Here is a 25,362-nt window from a genome sequence, read left to right on the forward strand (position 1 = left end):
CCTCCTGTTTATCACTATCGGTTGCTGCGCTAACATTAAAGAAAAAATAGAGATGGGGGAAAAAACCACAACCCGAGACTCACCAGCAAACAGAATGACAAACATAACAACCAGCTGATAGACAGCGTGGCCCACAATGGTCTTCATCATGATCTTGGAGATGAGGGCCTTGGTGCGGCCGTAGGGCTTACGGCAGAGCAGGGCCGGGGTGGGCAACTCGGTGGCCAGGGCCAGCGAGGCGAAGGAGTCCATGATGAGGTTGACCCACAGCATCTGGATGGCGCGCAGGGGGCTGTCCTGTGGGATAGAGGGTGAATAGGCGAGCCGGTGAAGGGCAGGGGAGACAGAAGAGAAAGGTGTCAGGGTGCGCTTTTTACAGATTGGAGATGAACAGGGTACCTAGTATCCACTGACGTTCTTTTCCTATGATGTCCTTGACATATGGTCACATTTTTCCCCAAAAAGGGTCACTAGAGAAATACCAACCCTTATTAAAACAGGGGTGAGACCAGACCACAACGAAAACTCCATGAATTCGGTTGATATATTTGTACATGTACATATACTGGTATGTACATGTACATAATTATACACATATACATGTACACATACTTACGTATGTACGTACACATGGTGGCATGCAGGTTTTGTTGCATTAACACATGTATGTGTGCATATTTATAACATGCGTACATGTACATTTCATGCATCCTACTTTATGCATGATTTTGAATGTGTACATGTACGTTGTGCACTAGTAGGGAGTTCCATTTTTTTGCCTTAGAGAAAGATTCTGCTAGGATCGAAACGTCAGGCCTTCCTCATTTTGTGATTTGTATTTCAGGTCACTGTAGTCAGCAAGCAGTTTGCAGCAGTTGTGTATTTGTTCAATGTTTAAAAAGAAATTCACAAATAATTCCACCAAGAATGTTAAGCCGAAAAAATTCGCACAACCCTCAACGGATTTTTTAAATATCCGGAGGAATCTTACCCCTGTTAAAAAGGCCCCCGTGAAGGCCACTATAACAGCCACCAGGTTGACCGTCAGCTGGAACTGCAGGAACTTGGAGATACTGTCATAGACGTTGCGCCCCCACATGACAGCCTTGACGATGCTCCTGAAGTTGTCGTCCGTCAGGATGATGTCGGAGGCCTCCTTGGCCACATCCGTGCCGGCGATTCCCTAATGCCAAAAGAGAACAAGATGAATACTAGGACTTGACAGTGAGAGCCACCTGGTCATCTTCCCCAAAGCTCTGCCAGGATGGCTGACTCTTTATATCTTAGGCCATTGTCTACTCCATCTTATTCTTTTGACCGCGACTGCTGGGCTGAGGCATGCCCTGGATGGAGGGCTTCGTCCAGCAGCAGGCCCCATTGAACCAGCAGCTGCATGGTGAATAGACTGTATGTGTGGTATGCACTAATCCTCACACAAAGGTGTTGTAGTAGCAGTCTGCCGTAGCGAAGGGGTTAATATGTATTTAAACGCTCTGAAGATAACCACTATTTCTCTCCACGAAACTTAACACAAACCTTGGCATGCTTACTCCAGCCCCACAAAGCAGAGCAAAAAGAAACAGAGAAGAAACAATTTTGGAACAAATTCAAGTTCAGACGGGGCCACAAGTCATGATGCAAGCCTTTCTAGGTATCTAAAGCCATTTTCAAATCTGAATGTTGTCTCCAGCTTTGCTAACCAGGTCCCGAATTATTGGCACCAACTACTAATGCTGAAATTCTTTTGAGCTCTGTCTTGTGAGATCTCGTCTAAGATCCAACTAGCAAGTCTCGAAACGCTGGCGTCACTTTGGACAGTTGGTTGTTTCTGAGGTACAAACTGGATGTCTGCACTGGGTCAGAAGAGGGTCAAAATCATGGGGGGCTCCACTCATCTAACTCAAGCCCTTGGCTAGAGCTGAAGCACTTCTGGCCTCGCCAAGGAGGTTAATATAAACTCACCATGGCAAAGCCCACGTCGGCTTTCTTCAGCGCTGGCGCGTCATTGGTGCCGTCGCCCGTGACCGCCACCACCTCCCGGTTGCGCGACAGTTTACTGTCGATGATCCCCTTTACCAGGGTGTGCTTGTCCGTCGGCGAGGACCGGGCGAGCACTCTCAGGTTGGGCCAGATCTTGTCCAGCAGACGCTGCTGCACCTGCAAAAGATGGCCCGCCAACCACGGAAAACACTAGTGCGTGAAGGGTCTCAGGTACGTATGATGCGACAGCCTAACAAACTGAGTCACAAGTTGCCAAAGCCACTTTGGATTTAAAGGCCTTCAAAAAGAATCTCTCACGAAGTCAATGAAAAATGAAACTCCAATCACTTTGCTCTCACATGATAGCCATTTTTGTTAGGATGGCGAACTAAACGATGCATCAACACGAATAATTTTTCCCAACTGGATGCCTTCAGATACATGCCAAGTTTCAAAAGATTGGTCATGGGCCAGCTGGCCGTGAGATGGTCCAGTATCCTGATGCTAACTCTACCTTGCCAAATCGGTCCCTGATCTTTCGGTTGAACTCTTTCCCTTCCAAGACCAAGAAGTCTTCACCCGGCGTGAGGATGCCACACTTGGTGGCGATGGAGCGCGCTGTGTTGACGTTGTCCCCTGTCACCATCCGTACTGTGATGCCTGCCTTCTGACACTGGGTGATGGCCGGGGGTACCTATGTGTAAACGAAACAACGAAGCAAGAACGTCAAATTAAACCTGGTCACTGGAAACATGCAAGAAGGCACCAGTATGCGATGACCCAAGGGATGCTTCTGTCAAGCATTTCTTACCCTAAAACCTGAAATATTTACAACCTTCCGTGTGAACTACTCATTGTGACAGACTCACAGGGACCCACAAGGACTTGTGATGGACTCAACTACAATACAGTACAACACATTGTCTATAGACAGCCGTTAATTACATCTTGGTAGGGAATGAAAGGGGAAAAACCCAAACACATTATGCTGATGTTGAGACAGACATGATGTCAAGATTGCAGAACCCCAAGGAATCAAGAAGAAAAAGGGGGAAAAAATTATGAAGACACTTAGGGCTGTCCACCTCTGGTCTGACAGGGTCCTCGATGCCCACAATGGCGACGCAGTTCAGGTTGGACACCACGCTGGCCTCCTGCTCCCAGTCCACGTCCTCCCCAGCCGGGAAGTCCCGGTAGGCCAGGGCCAGGGTCCTCAGACCGTCCGAAGCCATGGGCTCAATCACATCCTTGACTGTCTTCTCCCGGTCAGCAAAGCTGAAGGACTGCAGCTTGTTCTTAGGGTCCAGGATCTTAGTGCATCTGTGGAGCCAAGGAAGTGGACACAACTGATACTTGAATACTTTTCACTTGTTTTTGTCAGGTGTTTTTTTTCTCTATAAAAGAAAATGATTCAAAAACCAATTTTCCAGATAAATAAAATGTCTCACTTCTCTTTGGTTTTCATTTTTAAATGTCACGACCAATTTTATCAAGAGAATGTTCTCAACTAAATTGAAGGATTTGGAACTATCAGGTTTAAGTTATCTTTTAAGTTAAGCTTTTATCACCACTTTTGTTTCATTTATTTATGGTTTATGCATTTGGGTTATGTTGGCGTTCAACATGACATTTTTCTGTCCGTTACCCCTGACATGTATACTTTGAGCCAGGATATATCACTGAAACTAATTTTATTAGTTTGGCAGGTAATTTGCAGTACTTATTCAATCTTGGAATGAGTTCTGAACATTAAAAAAACATATGCTAGATGTAACAGAGACAGAAAAAAATCAAACCCCAAATTTATAGAATGCCCATTGATTTTCACACCGCTTCCTTGACCACAAAGTTTTTTTTTTAAAAACCGAAGGCAACTCACTTCTTCAAGATGATTTCACTGGCGCCCTTGGAGTACAGCCGGTACCTGCCCCCTTCCAGTGGTATAACGGTGCTCATGGACTTGCGGGTGGAGTTGAAGGTGTAGACGTGGACGTATCGCTCCACCGGCCACCGGTCCCGGATGGTCTGGTACTCCTGCGCGAGGTCGTTGACCAGGCCCAAGAGAGCACACTCCGTCTTGTTGCCCACTTGCCGGGCCAATTCACCTTCCCTCTCTGGGGGCTGAAATGGCAATTTTGCAAACCCCAAATAAATCAGAATCACCTCTATGACAACAACAGTGAAAATCAGACTGATTTCAACCAACCTCCTTCCCCTGGTATTGTATAATTTAAACATCCCATCATATTTGGGATATTTAAATTAGGATTTTAGTCAGTGTGCTCACATACGATGCAGAAAGTGTTGTACTCGAGTCCATCACAAGTCCATCACATGTCATTCATTCTTTAGCCAATTCACAAGCTATTCAAATGAACTGGGACAATAGTCATTGTTCACCCTGTTACTTATGACTAGCCTTGTGACTGGGTTTGTGAAGGGACTTGCGATGGACTCGAATTCAACACCAGATGCAGGTATATGCATGCGTGACATGTAGGAGACTACTTGACTTAATGTTTATGTACATTCATTCTGAATAGCCAGTCAGTGTCATTTTCGTACTCTACGTGACCAGGGGCTAGTGAAGGAATGCGCAGAGCCCATGATGTCGAGGTTGGATTTCAACTGACCTAAGCACCATCAAAACTTTACAAATGCACAATTAGCCCACTGGGAGACAAATACAAGGGGATCTGTGGTCTTTTTAAATTAGTTCATTTCTGTATGCGATTACAATCTTTTGCCCTGCACCAGTAGCCACAAAGCCTTCTATCTATCGGCAAAAGCAGAAAATTTACCAACCTTATTTCAAGCCGCATATTTACAGTGGCCGTGAAATGCGCCCTACATAAAATACCAGAGACTGTTTGTCACTACTTCCACAAGCGGATTTAAAGAGTCCCACTAATGAACCTTGCTATTTTATGGGCAGGCCACTCACAACACAATGATTGGGTGGTTGGTGGATGGTGTTTACACATTAGGTATGTACACATATGTGCTTATCCTGTACGCACGTCCATTTTTATTGTGCCATTATATGTACATGTAGGTGTGCAAACGTAATGTATGTGTACATGTACATTTGCGGCTGTTTTTTTTTTCAAGCATAATGTTAACTCGCAACCGCTGAACTAAAATTTTTTTCAGGCGTGTCAAAATCGTCAAAACCCATATTTTATGGGGGGAGAAAATGTACGATCGTATTTTCAAGAATTTCTTATAGAAAATGTGGCTTAAATCGTACTAGTTGACAGGTCTGCTTTTTACTACTCGGGATCATATATTCTCAGTGAAGCTTTCAACTTTCGAACCAACCGCTCTCACAGTTGTATCACCTAGAATCTGGCTGAGGCATAAAATAGACCTGCCAAATACTGTATATCAGTTAACTTCTCAAGCTTTTTATTGACTGAAACCAAGAAAACGAGGGCCAACGACGAGAAGCATCGCTCTCTTGAGTTTTGTCAACTTGAGTGTGCGTGACAGTGAAAAAACAAAAATACAGAGAGAAGAAAAGTACATAATTGGTTCAAAGAAATTGGTTGTTCCATTCAGCCAGCAGTAAATCCCTAACAAGATTTCATGTCAGACGCTAGGACAATCTCTGATTTGATTTGCTGCACGGGGCGCGATTCGCAGCTCGGATCAAATGACAACCCTCCTCCCAGGGTTGACGGGATGAAAGTCAAGGTCACGGAAGCGCAACTCCCACCTCAGTAAACAGCCAAGGTGATTGAACACCGAATGGAAGATGCATTCAGGCTGTTAACAGTTTTGGCAAACCTTGGGTCTCCAACAGAGGCACTGCTTCACTTGACCCATTTAAGACTCGGCACAGCTTTTCTGTTTAAATGCATGTCCAAAATGCCATGGTACTTTGTTGCAATGAGTTCTGTCCATGACACGTCCAAGGGCAGTGAACAAAGCAAATTAAAGGTACATGTAATTGACAACGCTGCTTTATGGGTACTGTATCATGCATGTCAAAAAGTCCTGTGTACTGTGTACAGGTACTGCACATGTATACATTAGCACTGAGAACAGCCATCGAGATCATAGTCTTTGTCTGTTGATACTTTCCTCACTTGTCAATCCTTGATCCGACACAGTCTCCTAAGTTTTAAAGTGTACAAGTATGGAGTACTGAAGTGAATACGTCACGTGCACATTTAGTGTGTGAAAGACATTAGCGCGAGAACCAGTGCATGAACCAACACGAGCGCGTACTCCACTCGTTTGCACTGCACTTTCTGGTTCACATTGATGTCACACTTCGGTACTCTATATGGTTGGTTTACAAGGAGAATGTTGTCTATAGACTGATCTGAAAGCCAGAACTACTATGCTCACATGCTGGTGGTAAGCAATGCAATAAATGCCTCTTCAATAAATAGCGTCCTGTGAATTGCTGAAATGAACATGTGCTCCAGAAAGCATGAACGGGTGTGGTTCCACCACAGTAATGATCATCTCTTTGGATTTGCCCACAGGACACAATCACTGACCCATGTGACATGTTGTAAATGTACACCTGCCATTTTGGTAGATGAGAACCCTAGTACCAATCACAGCATTTACACAGTAGGCACTGCAAGCCTTCAAGGCTTTAGACATAGCAAAATAGACGGCAAAGCCCGGGAGCCAACATCCTGCACTAGATCAAAATGATAATGACAAACTGTATACCATATGGGGCACAAATGGAGACTATTTTTCCATTCCATGATGAATTCATTTTTTTTTTCTAGAAAAAATGAGTCCCACTGTCACGTTTCCAATGTGCAGTGAACAGTTCCTGACCAGGTACTCTATGCAAGAGTGACCTATCGTGGGGGAAACCATGCGGTCACATGGTAATTTGACAGCTTTTCTCTGGGCCTCCTCCACAGGTTTGTGTACACTTGACATAGGCCTTTCTGGACACATGCAAACAGTTTCTGGTCAATGTATGGTCTCCACATGTGCACTAGGCACATGAATGAGCCCAGTTGGAAAAATCCCCCCTCCCCCGCCTGACTCTTCGCCGTGGGGTGTACAAGTTGCAGATAGGACAGATGATATCAAAACACGACCCCTTGTCCTCTGAGGTATCTCCATGTGCATGTTCCTAATACCAAAGCCTACTACAGGTATACCTGGGCGGTCAAGACCTTAAGACCATCACAAGACGAACACATGACCGACACACAATCAAACAAGACCAACAGAAGACCAACGCAAAACCTCTAGACTGAAGCCAAGTCACAAGCAACTAAAAACAGACAGCCACAGAAGAATTCCCTGGTCCTTGTTCGCCCTATCACTTGTGACCGGTCTTCTGGCTGGTCTTGTGCATAGTCTTGCATCTGGTCTTGTGGTGGTCTCGACTACAACACTCTACCATACCACAACACTATACATTAGGCTTGGGCGACTCCAAAAATTCCGAGTTAGAACCGGCTCCCAAAGATATAAAGAAAAACATAAGGCTTAATAAAACACATTAAAAATCTGTTGCTGCCGAATCACGCCGGTGCCACACGTAAGAACGGCAAAACAGACTGGCTCTTGGTCTTTAGTGGGCTTTAAGATTATCCAGAGTGGGTATTTTGGATTATATTTTTGCCTCTGTGTAGACCAGTCATGGTTGGAATAAATCTGTAACATGTACATGTATGTACAACAATGGTACAACTCAGCACTGCTTCCTCCTGCACTATTTTCCATTCAGTGTACATGAATATTCATTTCAGAATCCAATAACAACAACCGATTCGCTGTTGCCTAAGTACATGTAACTTTACCCATATACAAATGGAATCGTCGACCATGCCATGGCACTTTAGTAATGTGTGGACTGGATCACATGTACTTATTGAACATGTGCCAGCGTATCATAAATGGCCATGGCCCATGAATAAACTGGTCATTCGTCCACAGTGGGCGCATCGAACTCCGATACGTCCGCTACCTTGTAAGCGGTACCATTGCCCCGGTCCATGTATGGGACTGACTCTGTGCTTTGCCTATCAATAGATTGATTTGTATGCCAAGGTGTCCAGGAGCCTGATGCACCATTCATACAAGTTCAGGCAACGGCTGGACTATTTCTTAACCTCTCAATGATTTTGCCTGGTGTCGTATATGTGAAGAGTACCGACATGTCACACACAAATACCATGCAAAATTTGCAAATGTTGAAGTCACAGCCACGTGTAAAGCAGTCTTTGAGTTTCCGGCTGTCAAACTTATTTTCCAACACTCAATTTGGCTCCCTCTCAGGCTTCAACTGTTTTTTTTACTACCTGACTTTGAAGCTGTAAGCTCATTAATTAGTCTAACAGTGCTACAAAACATCAAGTAAGATGCAAGGGAGCCAAGAATTACAGTAATCCAGTTTAATTTAAGCATTTCAGGCCCACAATCAGGGATTGGTTTCAGGGACGAAGCCTAAGACGGAGATGAAGTTGAGTATTGAAAAACGGCCAAATTTATGGCTGCACTTCGCTTGCCTCGCATGCAATAATCAATGTGGTTTGGTACCCAGACACAAGAGTATTTTACAGTTTATTTGTGTACGCATTTTCCCTTGTGTGGAAAGGTGCCCTGCTAAATGTACAGCATCCTTTATACGTGTGAGTTGGTACATGTACATGTGCAATGTACATGTACAGTACATACATGCGGGCGTTGTAGGTAGGCCCGTAGGTGGGAGCGGTGACTCGGATTTGCTGTTTTGAGTTGTCACTAACGGGCATGGTAGGCCTGCCTTAGCAGTAACTTGGACTCAGATTTGATGTTTGGAGTCGGCTCTTTGAATTTGGAACCCCCAATGGTTGGTGCCCGGTTCTTCACAAAAGCGGAGCCGCCGATTTTTTTTTGGGGGGGGGACCGTGATTCCACTCGGAACCAGGAGTGCCGCGCAAGCCTACTCTACATGCACCTACCAGTAATCGCGAGGCGTAGCTGCTGTTGACCGAGATGCCCTCCACCAGTAGCTGCAGCAATTCTGGGTGCAGCTGGTCATAGTTGGGCACAGTGTGGTGGTGCACCATGCCTATGTAGGCCTGCACCACCGTCATGCGGTTGGTGGTCAGGGTCCCCGTCTTGTCTGAACAGATGGCTGTGGCATTGCCCATCGTCTCACAGGCATCCAGGTGCCGGACCAGATTGTTGTCATGCAGCATTTTCTGCATCCAAACAAAATGTCAGGGGGGGTGTGTGTCAGATCTTGATATTTCGTTCCCATCTTTCAGAATATGAACTGAAAGCTTGATGGGCTGGTAGAGCACAAGCACATTGTACATGGCACACCTGTGCTCCCAATGTGAACTTCCCAACGTCCCCACTTCCAATACCGATTTTCACCACAATTTTTAATGACATCTGTTATGAATACATTAGTGGAAATGTAATCCTAACTGTCAACGGCAATACAGCCAATGGCAAAGGTATGCAGTTGGTCACTTTTCTGTGTTCAAAAATGCACATTTCACGAGATCGCTTCAAGTGGTTTTCATAAAAGTGTTGTCAAAATGACTGCAAGACATCATCCGCAGAAACCACGGAGCAGCTTCGGAAATTAAAAAAAAAGTTTTTACATATCTACGGCAATTCTTTGTTGGGACCTAACCGCATGCTGTGCACACATGACCACCTTCTGTTTTGAGTGTACGGTCTCCCTGCACATGACAAACACATACACCAACCCAGCTGATAAACTTTCCCATTAGCCTGTCTCATCTTTTGCTGATGAGGGGCTCACTTCAACTTTGTTTGGGGGGAGGGAGGGCAGATTACGAGGGGAAAAAAACCTCTAGTTGGGGTTGATTTTTGAATAGCCTACCTTGACTGAGTAGGCCAGAGAGATTGTGACGGCAAGCGGCAGGCCCTCTGGCACCGCCACCACCAGTACGGTCACGCCGATGATGAAGAAGTCCACAAACTTCCGCAAGTGGCCCGTCTCCCAGCTTCGCTGCTCAATGCCGTAGGTCTCGATGCAGAAGCGGATGATCAGGACCAGGGTGGTCAGCACTGCTATGGTACAACCTAGACGGTGAACAGAAATGGTCACTGAGGAGGATTAACCGTTCAAAGTGAGGTCATCAAATCATCGGGGAGTTATTTCGTGGGTGGCTCATTCCTCGCCTCCTGTCTCTGTGGAACAGGATTGATCGGTCCACAGGTGGATTGAGTTTTCAGCCCCTGTGTGATTCCGTGAGTTTTACCCCGAATACTCCTCTGGGGTTTTCCCCCCATCTCTAAAACTATGGTTGCTTTCTCTTCTCAGCAGGTTTCTTCTAGCTTGCAAGCTACAGTGCCAAGGTCGCTCAGTTGAAGAATCCTTGGTGCCACCACCAGAAATTAAGTAACAATAATAATCCAGGTTCAATGAAATACTGGATGTATGCCAATGACCCTAGATTAAAGAGAACGAGCTAAAAGCCTCACCTGCATAGCCAATCTGGATAGCCAGCTTGGTCAGCTTCCCTTGCAGGACCGACTTGCCCTCCATCATATTCGACTCCTCTCGCTCCTGCAGCATAGCTTGCCTCTCCGGGTTAGCTGTGCGGCTGTTCGCGGCTCCTGAGTCGTCAATGTTGTTGCCATCAGCTGGAACTTTGACCACACCTTGACCACAGAGGGTACAGATTTAGAAAATAAAAACCGTTGACTTGAAAGAGACAATGATTCAAATGATCTGGGACACAGGCCAAAGCTCTGATGCAAATACAAAGAACGGCGTTGCAGATGGATATGATTGAGAAAGATGGTTTAATTGTGATAGAGCTGCTGTGTGGAAACTTTGAAAGTCCGTAGGTTTGCTGGACTCACTCTAGCAAAACTCTTTCAAAAGGTAGATTTTAAATCTCAAGCTCTGTACAAGCAATTTATGTCAGTGAGCAATTTGTAACAGTTCTTCATTTCTAATTCTCCATTTCGTGACTTTGGTAGATCTGTAATGGGCATTAATTGTGGGGGTTAAAAACAATGACCTTTTCAAAATTCATGGAGGACACAAATCAACCACACCCTTCACAGGAGAATTCCATAGCGTGGTAAGCTGGATGGTTGAAACCAATCTTTGCTGCAGAAAAATTCGTCACTGCTCAGCAAGTACGAGCGCTAACAGTCGAGGCATGAATTCAGGCTAAGGCAAGGCCCACTGCTTTGCATGATGGCACAGTTATGGAAAAGCGTCACTGTCTTCTACACATGTAGAAAACACCAACTAACCTTTGGCACTGCCATGATTTTGAGGGTAGGGGAACAACATAGCCCTTTCTTGATGGGGGGTAAAACAATCACAAACAGACTGACGCGCCATCAACAGGGGTTGTCAGCTCTGGAGTACTTGGACGAAAATTTTCTGTTTTCCTATCTCCTTTTTTTTCCCCAGGAAAAAAGCCCCCCCCCAAAATCATCCATGTACCTATATTTACAGTGTCAGTGTTGCAGTCGGGTTTAAATGCAACCAGTGCAGTGCTTTTTTGGGGGTAGCATTTCATGATTGTGAACAAAAGATTTAACTGTGTTTCGAATGATGCATCACACTTTGGAAATTACATGCAAATCTCTGTGCCCTGTCACGACTGCAGGTTCGAATGAGGTGGAGCCGATGAGGTACATGTACAGGTGGGTGGGCATCAAACACACAAATGTCATAAAGGCCTTCTTTTTGCTGTTTGGGCAGCATGCTCATGATCCTGACCTGATGAAGATGGCACAAACATAACCGTCTGAACTAGTAGGTCAGGGGCCAATTTCATAGTGCTGCTCAAGAGAAAAATTTGTTTAATTTAGCATGAAAAAACCTTGCTTGACAAATCAGGTTACCAGCCAAAAGTTCTTGTGATGTATATTGTTTTGGAATGGTTTTTACCTGTCTTTTAGTTAGCATGATAGTCACATAGTGTTTGAGCTGGTAATCTTTGTTTATTAAGCAAGGTTTTTTGTGCTTAAGCAAATTTGGTGCTTAAGCAGCTCTATGAAATTGGCCCCCAATGAGCAGGTACAGGTACTCGTATGTGGCCATTTTTACAGCTGTGACTTGTTTTCAATGTAATTTTTCAACAAATGTTTCACCCTCTGAAATTGTGTTGCCAGTGATCCCCAAAAGAAAAAAAATAACAACATGAATGACAAGAGATAGCTGCGTGGAACTCTCAGCACCAACAGTACCAGGTTCAGTCTCCAGCTCGGAGATGGCCACAAGGCATTTGTCAGAGGAACTGTGCGGGTCACAGGGCGTTCTTTCTCGATGTGCAAGAAACCTGTTCTTCCATTCTGAGATTTTACTGCCTGCGAGAGTGCGGACGGGTTGGGTTAACCGGGAAAAATGGGAAAGGGGGAAGGGATGGAAGAGGGCTGCAAGGGGGAGGGGCCAAGAAGGCTTCAGAGGGGAACCATGGTGCCGACTTCACTTGCATTCCAACATAAATTTCAATCTCAAATGAAGCGTTTGCAGAGATGATAGGACCATCCTGCATAGTTCTGTGCAGGAACCATTAATAATACAAGGTCAAATCTTGAGAACCAAGCAGGGGTTACAAATACTTGTGTGAGAATGGTGGCAGGTGTTGAAGCACAATCCCCTCGTACAGAGGTGGAGGTTCTGCATCGCACTTTGTTTGGTTAATTACAAGAGAATGTGGGCGGAAGTTCCATCAGCAACCATTCAGCCAACCACCGGACGAGCCTGCCTGGCAACCAGTACCCTAAAATATATATACCCTGGATAGCTGACCAAATGGTTGCAGATGGAATTTGACCAAGGCTGCTTCTATGTGCCTGCAGACACATCTGAATTTGGCAGGCAGGCTCACTGGCATTAAGTCTTGGCTGGACTGAGATTGCGCCCAGGTGGGCTTTAGCCTGGAATCCCTCTGCCCCATCCTCTCAGAGTGTAAGAGATCCACGACGCAAAAACTGTCCAGGCCATGAACAGAGGAACTGCGTATATCTGCACTTTGCATATGAATACGGGACTGGAAAGAATGCCAACTTCACAGCCACTGACTTTGCGCACATTCACCACCAGGTGGGAAGACGGACCAGAGACCATCAACTACTCTGAGGATGAATTTAATTCGCTTTCCTTCAACATTACCTCTGTCGGCGACACCATCTTCGGCTTCCGCCGGCTTCTGACCCTTGACATCTAGGAGCAGGGAGAAGATCTGACCCGTCTGTGAGTTCAGTCCTACTGCTGTGACCACCATCTTGCCGCTGCCTTCCAGCACGTGAGTGCCTGCGCATGTTTGGAATGGAGAAGAGGTAATGCAGGCTGTGCAATGTAAGCCAACCTTTAGGGTCCAGACCCTAAGGTACCCAGAAAACTGGATATTCAATGTCTGACAGAACAAAGTGCGTTGTTACCCAAAAGCTTTGCGAACTCAGACAGCCTGCCAGACAACAAAATACTAAATTTCATTCAAAGTTAAACCCCCAAAATTGCGAATTCAGACACTTTGTTTCCCATTATCGGGTCGCAGTGGAAGGGTGGAAGGGGGAGAGGTGTGTTGCTGGGCACTTGGTCGAGGATTATGTCTCCCTCTATGACTTTCTTGATCACAAGGAACATACCTGAGAGAAGCGCTGGGTCTCTTTCTACACTCTTCTTGATGGCATCCGACTCTCCTGTTAATGAGCTCTCATCTATCTTAAGGTCATTACTTTGAATGATAATACCGTCGGCTGGTAAAAGGTCACCTGCAGAGGGTGGCAAACAAACCAGCAACAGTAATGATTGCGAAGGGTGTGGTGTGACAATTTCACAAGGTTCCATATAAGCAGCACACACTATTGTCAACTTGACATAACTAAGTACGCCAGAGTACATTCTACCTTCTCCAATGGCCTTTCCAGAATCAAGAAAGACTGTGACAAGTCGGTCAGCATTATTTCTGCCATAACAGCTCCTTCAAACTGCTGTGTTCAGGCCTCGAATTTCCCGATGGCCACGACGGCCATGGCCGTCGGTGCCCTCCCATTTGGCCGTGATGCCTCCGAAAAGTGAGCATGTTTCACCACCAAGATGCCAGTGCCCTTTTTTTCTCTTGGCTGTAGTGCCTTACACGTGCATATCGACTGCCCCTGTTCAGTGAGGTATACGGAAATTGGCATGGAAAGCGACATACACATCGTTCCATGACTGCTCACATTCGACTGGAACACCGTGCAGCGCCACCCAAATGTATGGCATGCATGCTTATACAGGGCGTGCGTGCACTGTGTGTATAATGGGGATGTTGTACACTCAGCCTGGCCTGCCACGCACTGGCGGCTCAGCCCGCTCTATCCATGCACACTGCACGATTGCAAGTGCATCACAGGCGACACCCACCGGCCTATCCAACGACTTAACATAACAGCGCATGCCCAAGCCAAGCATTTTAATGTACCATGCAATAATGTTAGTCTAGAACAAGTGCACATCAACGCATTCACGGTATACCGAGAGCTCCACACGTTTTTCATGCACACAGAACAATTGTGTGATTGTGGCAGTATTTTAACTAACACCGCAATGTAGTGTTTGCAGTTTAGTGCAATGTGCCGCACGCGATCCGAACTGTGCATACATGACATCGGTCAATCGGGACTACCCTGATTAATTTTCACGTACGTTGTTGTGTGCAAAATCCCTGGCCTCGCCAGTGTTTTTGGTGCTAAGGAAAGAACGGCTGCAGTCAAAACAGGCCGAAGCCTTTCAACACTCAGTTGCAGGTTCGGCACTTATCATAGACATGTTCAGGTATAATGCGTATCCTACTTTTTCTTAGACCTGAATGAATATTGATTTCCTTGCAATATTATAGAATTGGGATGGCAGTAATGCCCATATTAAACTTTGGTACGCTGATGGTATTAATGCCCATAACTTGGGTACACTGATGGCATTAATGCCCACAACTTGGGTACACTGATGGCATTAATGCCCACAACTTGGGCACACTGATGGCATTAATGCCCACAACTTGGGTACACTGATGGCATTAATGCCCACAACTTGGGTACACTGATGGCATTAATGCCCGCACGTTTGGCATTAGTGCCCTTGATTTCAGCCAGTCCACCAATGCCAAATGGCAGTGCCCTAAAAAAAATGAAATTTGAGGCCTGTGTGTTGTACGTGACTGACACATCAGGGGCATACCCAGGATCATCAGAAGGGGTTTCAACATGCAATGGCTTGGGACCCCCAAAGGGGATCTCTCACAATGAGTGAATGTGGGTAAGGGGGACATGCTTCCCCAGGAAATTTTTTTTAAAGTACATCTACATGTAAGCCTGCAATTTGATACAGTTTAAATGTCCGTTAAAACAAATCTAATACTTCTGTTCCGTTGTTTCATTAGTGAAACAATGAAGGGTTACTGAGGATTACAAATGGGGTGTTTGAACAACCCCCCGCCCCCTCCTGCATATGCCCTCGCACACGGAATGCTGAAGTTATAATATGACACATGATTATAAATCTAAGCAGGATTAGAGAAGTTTTTATCAAAGATCGTATAGCGGCGCAAGATGGCGAACTTCACCGTGAATACACGTAAAACGTTGTAATCACATAGGCGCCATTTGAGCAAGCGATACGCCTGTGCAATGCACATTAATGCAAAGGCGCAGGCGCCACAGCAGGCACGTGCACCTAGTGAGCCTGCGCCCAAGCATTACCATAAACTGTACAGGTGTATCGCTTGCTCAAATGGCGCTCATGGTAATTACACCTTTTGGGCAGAGTTATGCATCTTGCACCTTCGGTGCTATACGATCTTTGGCTTTTATATCCATCTTTATTTTGGCGGGCCACATCACTTATTGCAGAAAAAAAGTTTGAGAACAAAATCACTTTGCACATGTGCTGTTTGGAGAAATGATTGTGCAGGTGGCTTTCGTGGCTTCAGTGTACACAGGTCCATGTACATATAGATGTCTTCACCCTGTCAAGTTCGTACAGAGGTCTGTGCTGAAGGTCTAATTCTCAATGGGCCATTCACATACCGTATCTGACCATGCAAATATCTCCGACGACTATCTCGGTGACTTTGACTAGAATGGGGTCGCCAGCCCGTATGACGGTGATCTTATGCTCCGACTCAATCTTGTTCTGCAGGCCCCGAAACTGCCGCTCCTTGGACCAATCGTTGAAGGCCGTCACCAAGATGACCACGCCCACCGCGATCAGGATGGCAACGCCCTCGATCCACTGTGCCTCCGCCTCACCTGGGTCACTGTGGCCCGCTGTAGATCAACGAGATGATTTGAGAAAGAAACACAAATTGAAAAGGATGTTAATGCTACGGGATACTTGTTGGTTAAAGAAATTAGTTGCTCATTACCTGATCTTTCGGTACAAAACTAACTTCCTTCTCACGTAAGGGTCATTCTATAAATTCATGGCCCCAAAGTGTGACATTTTTGTGTCCCTGTTACACCTGACCCGTATAATTTCAAACCTTTTCTACTCGTTTTGCAGGTAATTTGCATTAATAACAACTCTTTGAGATTAGAGAATGAACTTACTGAATGAACTTACAAAATCATATGTCAGATGTGACAGGATCACAAAAAACATTGGACCCCAAGAAATGAAAAAAATATGGCTTTTCTGGACAGCGTTACCAAGTGGGCATTACTACTGACAGCAGTATCAGTGTAAACCTACACAACCACCCCTGGACATTTCTCCAATCTTGTCTCAAATGTTTCCCTTCATTTTTCTCTTTTCTTTTTCTTTTTTTTTTTGTTACAAGGAAGCACTGGAGTGTAGTTATGGCCTTAACCACTACCAGCCGGGGACTCCGAAATCGGACAAAGGAAACAGGGCCCTGTAACAAAAGACCGTACTCCGAACAAAAGACCAGGCTGCTGGGCATGACCGGCATTTTTCACTCTAAAAAGTGGTGATAATCCAGCGTTATTTTGAAACCGTATACCAGGGTTTGGGGTATTTAGAGCAAGCGGATTACCACCGGGGACAAAAGCTCTCCACCACCGCAGTGATGAGCCACACAGCACCGCTGCATGCTAATCTGGCCCCTATTGAAAAGAGGTCAGCAGTGCACTGAGCCAGGTTTGTGAACAAAAGACAGTTGTATAACACCGCACAACCTGGGCTCTGTTTACAAGGCTGCAGGCCTGGCTGAAATATTCGGGCATCAATGAAGGTCACCTGTCAACTTAGAGCAGTGCCTAAAGATTACTCCGTGCAGCTATAAACGACTGTTAAATGGAATGATGAATTGTTGAAGGATTTTGAAAACGGAAAAAATGATAATCATGCCGGCCCAGCATCCTCAACGTTGAAAATTGCCCCGGCACGAAGTGGTTAATTACCTGTAGTTATGGCCTTAATATGCACCAGTGATGCGGTAACATCAACCCAAATGGTTAAATACCGAAAACAAAAAAATGCTTCCTGTGCAAAAATGGTAGTTGCTCGGCAATAAATCAGTCAGGAACCCGTTTGAGCCGATGCATACTGCATGGCACTTTGGTCAGTAACTGCCTTGCTGTCCTCTTCTCATTAGAAATGCAATGAATTACAGTGAAACCATTTACAAACTTCACCAACTGTTCGATGCCTCTGAGCTTCTTCAAAAGGCCGCTCTGATGCGACTAAAGAGATTTCAATCAATGTGAATCAAGTCTGACCATGAAATGTAACCTGCCACATTTTGTTTGTCTCCTTGGTCCTGGGTGGCAAGTAGGAAAAAAAATGGTCAACGCAACGAGAAGAAGAAAAAAAAATTGCCAGTGATTTTGCCCGCGGCTTATACTACCGGTGTATGTACACCAGAGAACGGTAGCAGGTTCTACAAGGTTGGCTGGGATAATACTGATGGATGATGTCCACCAATCTAATGACATTGATGAATCACATAATGTCACTGGTACACAGACAATAAAAAGCAGCGTGCCAGCAATTGCCAAGAGATGAGGGGCTTTCTCAAGAAAGGCTCTCTTGAGCACCAAGAGCCAGGAAGAGAGGAGGCAGCCATATCGAGAATGCGGGAAACCACAACGGGCTCCAGGAAAGCGGGTTGAGGTGGGAGGGAAGGGAGGCAAGCAAAGTCTTCCAAGGAGATGACGTGAAGAGAGAACAACGATGATGATTGGGGCCGCCTTGCGAGCCAAAAACTGAAAGCACTTTCCTCGAAAAGGCAACAGACAGTTAAGGTTTGGGAACAAATAATCCATTCTGTGCACCTTTTAAAGAATTTGCGAGAAACATCAGTGGGAGATAGCGACATGATAGGGAAGTCTCCGTGTGCCATTAAATTGGCCAATCAACTCCGCTCTAAGTTACGGATGTGACAGTTTCTGTTAACATTTTGGCAAAATTGCTGGGCAGAATTGTTACAAAATGTGATGTTGCACAAAGGTACATCAAGTCAATCGTGTTTTCTTGAAAATCTTACATCAGAATTTTCAAATGCGCAATGTTGCAATGATTATTCAAGGCAAATCATACACAAAACATCATTTCAAAGCCAGAAAAAAGGAAGCAGTGAAGTGTCAATTTAAACTTTTGGCACAATATTTACAGCTTACATTTTATATACATGTAGCATACATGTACATACCGGGTAAGTACATGCACACTTTTCAAATCGTCAAACCCATTCAAACTCTTTTCTTTAAATGTTTCTTTTCAAGTTAAACCCAGATCAACCAGTTTTTGTTCTTTTGACACACAAAAACACAATTGTGTTGCTTTTGTGCTGAAAGTATTAGGTAACAAAGCAGCTCCACAAATGATTAATTGCCATTAAACTGATAAAAAAAGGCAGATTAATCTATTCCCATGACTTTATGTGACTTGAGGCTTTCAGCAGGAGCCAACCAAATAACCAAGAAAGATTTCGGAATGCACCTTCCACCAAACTCTGAAAATAATTACATTGGTTCTGACATGAAGCACAGGGATACACACTTTGTAAATGTGCACACCCGTATGTGGCAATTTGCTATTCCAGTCAGTGTAAACCAGTCTAGTAGTCGAGTAGCTTTTTGTGTACCGAGTTCTCTGCCAAATATCAAACTGGTTAGGAGGGAGTAAAGCTTAAGACCGTGGTCACAGGATGGCAAATACACAAAGGCAAGATTACACGACAAAATGATGACTTCAAACCACCCGTTTACATTTGTGTAAATTACATGGAGGTCTTTGTGACAGAAGTGCAGTTGGGGCAAAAAGTTTACACAGAAAGCAGTTTTCTTCAAATTTCACAACTTCACTCGTTCCTGCCAACTTTTCTTTTCACGAGGCCAGACAAGATGGGTCTCTACTTCATGTACACGGTGTATGCGTCCAACAAAAACACCCAGAGACATACAGGTACAGTATATAAAAAAAAACCCAAATTTTACATACTCCAACTCCTATTTTTAGTGCCACTTTCTCTATTTTTTGTCACATCTAACAGATACAGTGGACCACTTTCTGAAGTGTTTTTGAACAATAAGGGGGTGGATGTAAATTTTGACAAAATAATTTTTCAGGAATATAAAAATTATGAACTTTTTGCCCCCACTATACATGTACTCAGTAAGTACTTGGCCTAGTACTTTGTGACTGTGTTCTCTGTGAAACTTAATTTTTACAAAACTGGGAGTGTCTGAAGTTGTACATTTATTTTGTAATCTTACTTTTGTACATTTACCGTCAAATGTCTATTAATCTCCGGCATTGTTCCCTCTAAACCAGTTCAATTTTTGGCAGTGAACTTGGTACTCAAAAAGTACTTGATTATAACACTGACGTGAACTAACCCATACTGGAAGGAATCAAAACGCTACATTCTCTTGACAAGTCAGAGAGGATTGACAAGAAGCACTGAGCTGCAATCTCGAGTTTTTTTATTAAAACCACTCTCCTCCTTCAACACAATGTAAAACAGTGTATCCACAAATGTTACTCAGAAATTTAGTCCAAGGGAGGACACAGCAAAGGCAAATGATCAAAACACCGCAACGACATGAGCAACAACTTACATTCTGGTGCTGGTAGGAAGGAAAGCCCGAGGGAGATGAAAGCAGCGATGATGAGCATGATGAGGGTGGCATCTTGGACTGCCTCCCACATCAATCGGAAGAATGACTTGGGCGGCTTGGGAGGGATTTCGTTCTTGCCGTACTTTTGGACCCGCCTCATCAGGTCGGCTGTCATGCCATGGGTGCCGCTTATACCTGTGCAATCGATTCAAACTTATATTTAATGAATAGGGTTTGAGACACACCTGAGTTGTACTAGTCGGTTTGGGCCACTTTTACAAACTTGCACATGGTACCATCAGTCAAAAGAAAAAAGAAACTGTTGAAATTCCAAGCTACCAAAGACTTCAATGTCTTCATTCACAGTAGCATGTAACGGGAGTAAAACACATGAGGCTGTCACTGGCTACAAGAAAATATTGCATGCTTCCATTCAGCACAACACCGAACCATCTACACCTTCGTGTGCCCAACATTTTACGGAAAGCATACTAAAAATTGGAAGACAAAATTGAATCATCTGTCCAACTTACCGTGTGTCGGTGACGTTCTTAGCTTCTGACATAACCCTATGACATCTGTGTACTTGGTCTTGATGGTGTTGGCCAGCTCTTCCTTGCGCATCTCCATGAGCTGTCGCAACTCCTCCACGGGAATGGTGAGTGCCAGACCGTCATCGGACTCGTCTGACATATTGCTATACATTGCCTGCAGAATGGAGGGAGACAAGAGGACAACAACGTGAGAATCCGTCTTCTGTTCGCATCCATTTGCTTTGTGCTGTACTTGAAGAAGTTGACTGCTGCATTGTCTCACAGCTAGCTGAGATAAACTAGACGGCCTCTTTGAGGGGGTCAAAGGCCTTTGTCACGGCGGCAACCCTCTCTGTCATGTCTCCAGAAGCTGTCATCCTGATCAAGGCAATGATTCCAGTGATGACAAGGACACCAACATGTCCACTGCCTTTTATCTCATTCACATGCATTTGTCAGGCTGAAATCAAGGACGATCCCACACCCCAGGATGAAAGACAGTGTCAAGCCCACACACATGATCACCTTGAGGCACAGATGTTCATGGTAAAGGAATCTTGTACGTGGTCCAGTCACTACGGTCCCACTTCACACAATGATTGCCACTGCATGCTCGGGGCACCAGACCAAGACAGCAACGTTGGCATTCTTTGGAGGTTTGCCATGTGGGCCATTTTCCAAACATTAGCTTTATGTTGGGCTCCAATTTCGTCTCTGACTGAAAGCTAAGGCTGCATCCGAATCTCTTGTCTAGAGCTAGGTCTAGGTCTTCACTCCATTAGAAATGCATGGAGACGCATGGAGAACTAGCCGTAGCTCTAGAAGCCCATTTCGGACACAGCCTAATTTTCATTCACTGTAGGAAACAAATGGCAACCCTTCAAATTTTGGGCTCATGCTAAATGATCTGATGTTTCTAAGGCAGCATAATTGAGCGGCATTAAACTGGAGGGCCTCATTAAACTTGGGGCTAAGGATTTTTTTAAAAAATGAAGCCTGTAGCAAAAGCTACGGTTTGGAAAACCCCAATGACTGCCGAATCCGAGTTCTTTCAAATAAAGGGATACAATGCGATCTGGAGGGCTGTGGCTCCCCTCTATTCCTTTGTGAGTTCTTTCATTTTAATTAAGTTGGATCCACCACTGTGCCTATGTGTAAATTGGCTCTGAGCATGAACCGTTGGTGGCAGTGCAGGTGTTATTCAGCAGGGCCCAGTCAGGGCCTTGATCAGGCCTGGGAGCCGGTTAGTTGGGCCCCTCCCCCAGTACTGCCTGCTTCACTTGCATGCAACTCTAATGCACATGTGACCCACTCCAGAATATAATGGCCTGCTCAAAGTTGTGGGGGGGGGGAAATTTCTCGAGGAGTGTCAAGTTTTGTTTTTCTGTCAGAAATAACACCTTTGACCTCTACACTGTCAGGTTTTACGAACAAAAATTGTTGGAAAAGAAAAATGAAATGTTGCTGGCCAGAAAAATTTTTACAGTACGGCTGAGTCTTCCAAGTCTACGTTTGTACATGTACATTTAAGTCTTTATTAGACTCAATTCGTTCAAATCCTGTTTTCTCATCACATTTACTGGCAATCCAACTTGTCAACGAAGCAGAGTGAGAAATTCCTGGATGCATGGTCTCCCAACTTTAACCACAGAGCTACGTACCAGTTCATGTTCCTGCTACAGAAAGTACAATATATACATGTACATGCACTTCTAGGAACAAGTGCATCCTGTTATTCAACAGCAACAGTCATAAAAGAGTCACTTACATGTACATGTACCAGTAGGCAACAGACACCGTATTTCAGGTGACAGCCAAAATGCCAAAACCTCAAACTGAACTCTGGTTTCAGATTTACGCCCTACACATTTCTTCATAGCGCGGCACAAGCTTCACGCCCGTACAGACGTCTCACACGTTTATGGCCGGCTGTGCTGTGTATCACTGCAGCTGCATTCACAGGCAAGTCCAGGCATGATAAATCCTATCCTTAGTGCACAGAGTAAGAACAAAGCGTCATTACGAAAGACATCAATAACTTGTGGGAGGAGGGGAGGGGAACCCCATATTGCACTCTGCCAACGAGCTAACAACTTACATGTAAGGTGAACAGGTACATGTAAATGAAATCTCTGATAATGTGATGTAGCAGGTACATGGACATCCATGTACATGTACAAAGAAGGTTCCAATTACTGAGATGACTTAAAAGATGTTACATGTACATGTTATTACATGTACATGTAAATCCTTATGTATGTACATACATCTGTATATGTACCGTACACGCATGTCAAGAGACAATACAGAGGTGAGATTTTATACATATACTGGTACATGTACCTGTACAATACATGTTCATGTTGCCAACATCTTTTTTTTTTCTTGTTATTCAATTTAGTCATGCTGCCAATCATATTGAATGCACATTATGGGCTGTATAGTTGTAAGTAAAAAAAAATCAAGTCACTCGTATCTCAAAAGCGTGTCAGTGCTTAATGGTATAAATAACAAACCTGCATATCAAATTTCACAGCCTACCGTACCACTCTTTCTCTCAAAATTGATTCACAATTCCACTTGCGCCCACGGGAGGGGGAAAAAGAATCCTCACAGGTGACTCATACAGCTTTTAGAAGTGTGCTGGTGATTGCAAGGGGTGAAAATGTATGAGGATGAAATAGGTACTGACAGATGTAAAACAAGCTCATACGGAGCAAAGCTGGATGCAAATCTCCGGCAAACTTAGGCAGATGACTAGGAAGAGATGGACGAGAAGCGACTTGGCATTTGCTCCCCAATCTGCGTGAGTTACAAACACAAATACATGTACACTGTATCTATTCAATCGGACAAGTCCAGCGCATGTGCTGAATAGCATCAGTTCTTCAGGATGCATAGTCTGCAGAACTCGCTGGTCTTGAGGGCACTGGTCAAATGTCATTATTCACAGTTCGACCACAGCAATGGTATTCATACTGTCGTATTCCACGAGTCATCACCCGTTGCTTCTCAAAAAAAAAAAAAAAAAAAATCTCAGCAATGGAGATATTCTCTTGTGGTTGAACACTGCTGCATAACGAGTTGCCCACAGCTTTGTCTCAGGCAGCTGGCAGACCTGCACGTGGCCAAATCTTCAGTCAGAGAAAGATACCCATGTACTAGTGTACAATGCCTGGTAATACACTTCCACACTCAAGTGCGAAGTGAAGGGGTCAGACAGACCGAGTTGTCAGGAAAGATGGAATTCTTTGCCGTAATTGTACCGCTACCTTTAAGGAAACAAACAAAAAATCCACAATCTCCCCTTTACCACAATTTTCTGCCACTACAAAGTACATGTACAAGGTTCAATCACCACCAATGACCCCTGCTGTTTCACATGGGGTTTATGTACATGTACATATGTATAAACATTGCACTGGTATGTTGGACAAGACACATTACGATGCTGTAACTCAAAGCTACACACTCTGACAGATCACACAGATTGAATTGCAACCAGAAACATCATTCTTAACAAAAGCAACTCTCAAATAATTAAACATTTTGATAATTTCACACTGATCTTGGAGACTGCTTCAGCTCCGAATACTCCACTGTTCAAGACCACATACATGTAGATAAAATGCCACAGCACACCATACTGAAGTAAGAGCTTTGTGGCAATTCTTAAGGACCTGGTGACAAAAACCTCACAGTGAATATTTGATGTCTCACAATATTTAACTGCTTTATACAACATGCACTGCCAACACAGACAAGAGCACCATGATAACCTGGTGATACACTGTGCCTTCTGATGTATATGTCATGTGTTATCTTTAGCCTGAGATATCGTTGATGGTTACAGCTGCAGTATCTCCTTGTGACGTCTTCCTGTCTCCTGACACTCGTGCAAAGATGACAGCCCACACATTGCCTCGCCTGAAAGAACACGTTTCTCGTCTGTTGACAGAGATCTCCACCGCGACCATTTGATGAACATTAAGGATGCCACATTACTGAATCAACAATCTGTATATTTAGGCACATACATTTACACACCGCATCTACATTGTAAATGTACCAGTACATGGACATGTACTCCATGTGCTGTTGTTAATATGTATATTTCTTAGCTTTAAGATCATTTTTTAAACCTTGAAATGCAGTGTTTTAAAGTGTCCCCGCATGACTGCTAACTTTAGAATATTCATACTGCTCTGTGAATGTTTCAGGGTTCTTTTGGTTATTAATTCAATAGTGTAATTTTCATAAGCCTAACGGTGATGACCCTTTGTGCAGAACCTCCGAGATTAAAACTACTTCAGAATGAGCCCCGGGCCGGACCAAGAGAGGGCGCAATCTTCCGAGCAACGGAGGCTCCTTTCGTGGGAACTACACTTTTGCTGGTTCATCAACGACTGTGAAATGCATTGCACGCATTACAATTGCATCGCCACCAACCAAACGAAACTCCTGACCAACATGACTCTCTTCAACCAACGATGAGGTGGATAGAGAGGTACATGAAATCTCACTCCGTTGGAGTGAGATAATTTCTCTCAAATTCCCTACTTTCAGTTAGTGGATTTTTACTCTTTTGGATTTAGAGTAACATGACCTCGATCTCAAGTTCACGTTCTGACACATATGTGTACATATACGAAGCCAGAATTTTAGAGTCACTGTTATTCTGTCCTCTTTTTCCCCAATGTTTGGAGTTAAATTGTTGCCGATGTGACAGCCAAATGAAGGTTTAAAAGGAAAAAAAAGAGGTCTGCTTTGTATTACAAAGCATCTGAAAACAAAGTACATGTGCAGTACTTGTACTTGTAGGCACACGTACATGTACATGTAGGAACAGGCAGGAAATTTT

The 25,362-nt window shown here is 44.4% G+C and overlaps 1 protein-coding gene across 3 annotated transcripts in view; it reads right to left on the reverse strand.

The window, feature by feature from the left end:
- The window catches only part of LOC110973723 (plasma membrane calcium-transporting ATPase 3-like), a 111,342-nt gene that overhangs the window by 14,918 nt on the left and 71,062 nt on the right, over nucleotides 1-25,362 (reverse strand). For 2 of the 3 annotated variants that reach the window (XM_087136240.1, XM_022224760.2), the window contains 14 exons: nucleotides 20,502-20,676; nucleotides 19,969-20,163; nucleotides 15,973-16,212; nucleotides 13,552-13,677; nucleotides 13,076-13,216; nucleotides 10,417-10,596; nucleotides 9,812-10,014; nucleotides 8,913-9,155; nucleotides 3,860-4,101; nucleotides 3,066-3,300; nucleotides 2,495-2,674; nucleotides 1,963-2,157; nucleotides 992-1,183; nucleotides 84-297 (listed from right to left, as the gene is read on the reverse strand). In XM_087136240.1, coding sequence (XP_086992366.1) covers nucleotides 84-297; nucleotides 992-1,183; nucleotides 1,963-2,157; nucleotides 2,495-2,674; nucleotides 3,066-3,300; nucleotides 3,860-4,101; nucleotides 8,913-9,155; nucleotides 9,812-10,014; nucleotides 10,417-10,596; nucleotides 13,076-13,216; nucleotides 13,552-13,677; nucleotides 15,973-16,212; nucleotides 19,969-20,163; nucleotides 20,502-20,673 — 2,758 coding nt within the window. In that variant the 5' untranslated portion in view covers nucleotides 20,674-20,676. Of the gene's footprint in view, nucleotides 1-83; nucleotides 298-991; nucleotides 1,184-1,962; nucleotides 2,158-2,494; nucleotides 2,675-3,065; nucleotides 3,301-3,859; nucleotides 4,102-8,912; nucleotides 9,156-9,811; nucleotides 10,015-10,416; nucleotides 10,597-13,075; nucleotides 13,217-13,551; nucleotides 13,678-15,972; nucleotides 16,213-19,968; nucleotides 20,164-20,501; nucleotides 20,677-22,269; nucleotides 22,416-25,362 lie in introns of those variants that run through there. The other variant, XM_087136241.1, reaches the window with a different exon arrangement.

The sequence above is a fragment of the Acanthaster planci genome, linkage group LG04 (genome assembly GCF_054643075.1).
Source record: "Acanthaster planci isolate LZ-2023a linkage group LG04, COTS_SCS, whole genome shotgun sequence".
NCBI lineage: Eukaryota > Metazoa > Echinodermata > Asteroidea > Valvatida > Acanthasteridae > Acanthaster > Acanthaster planci.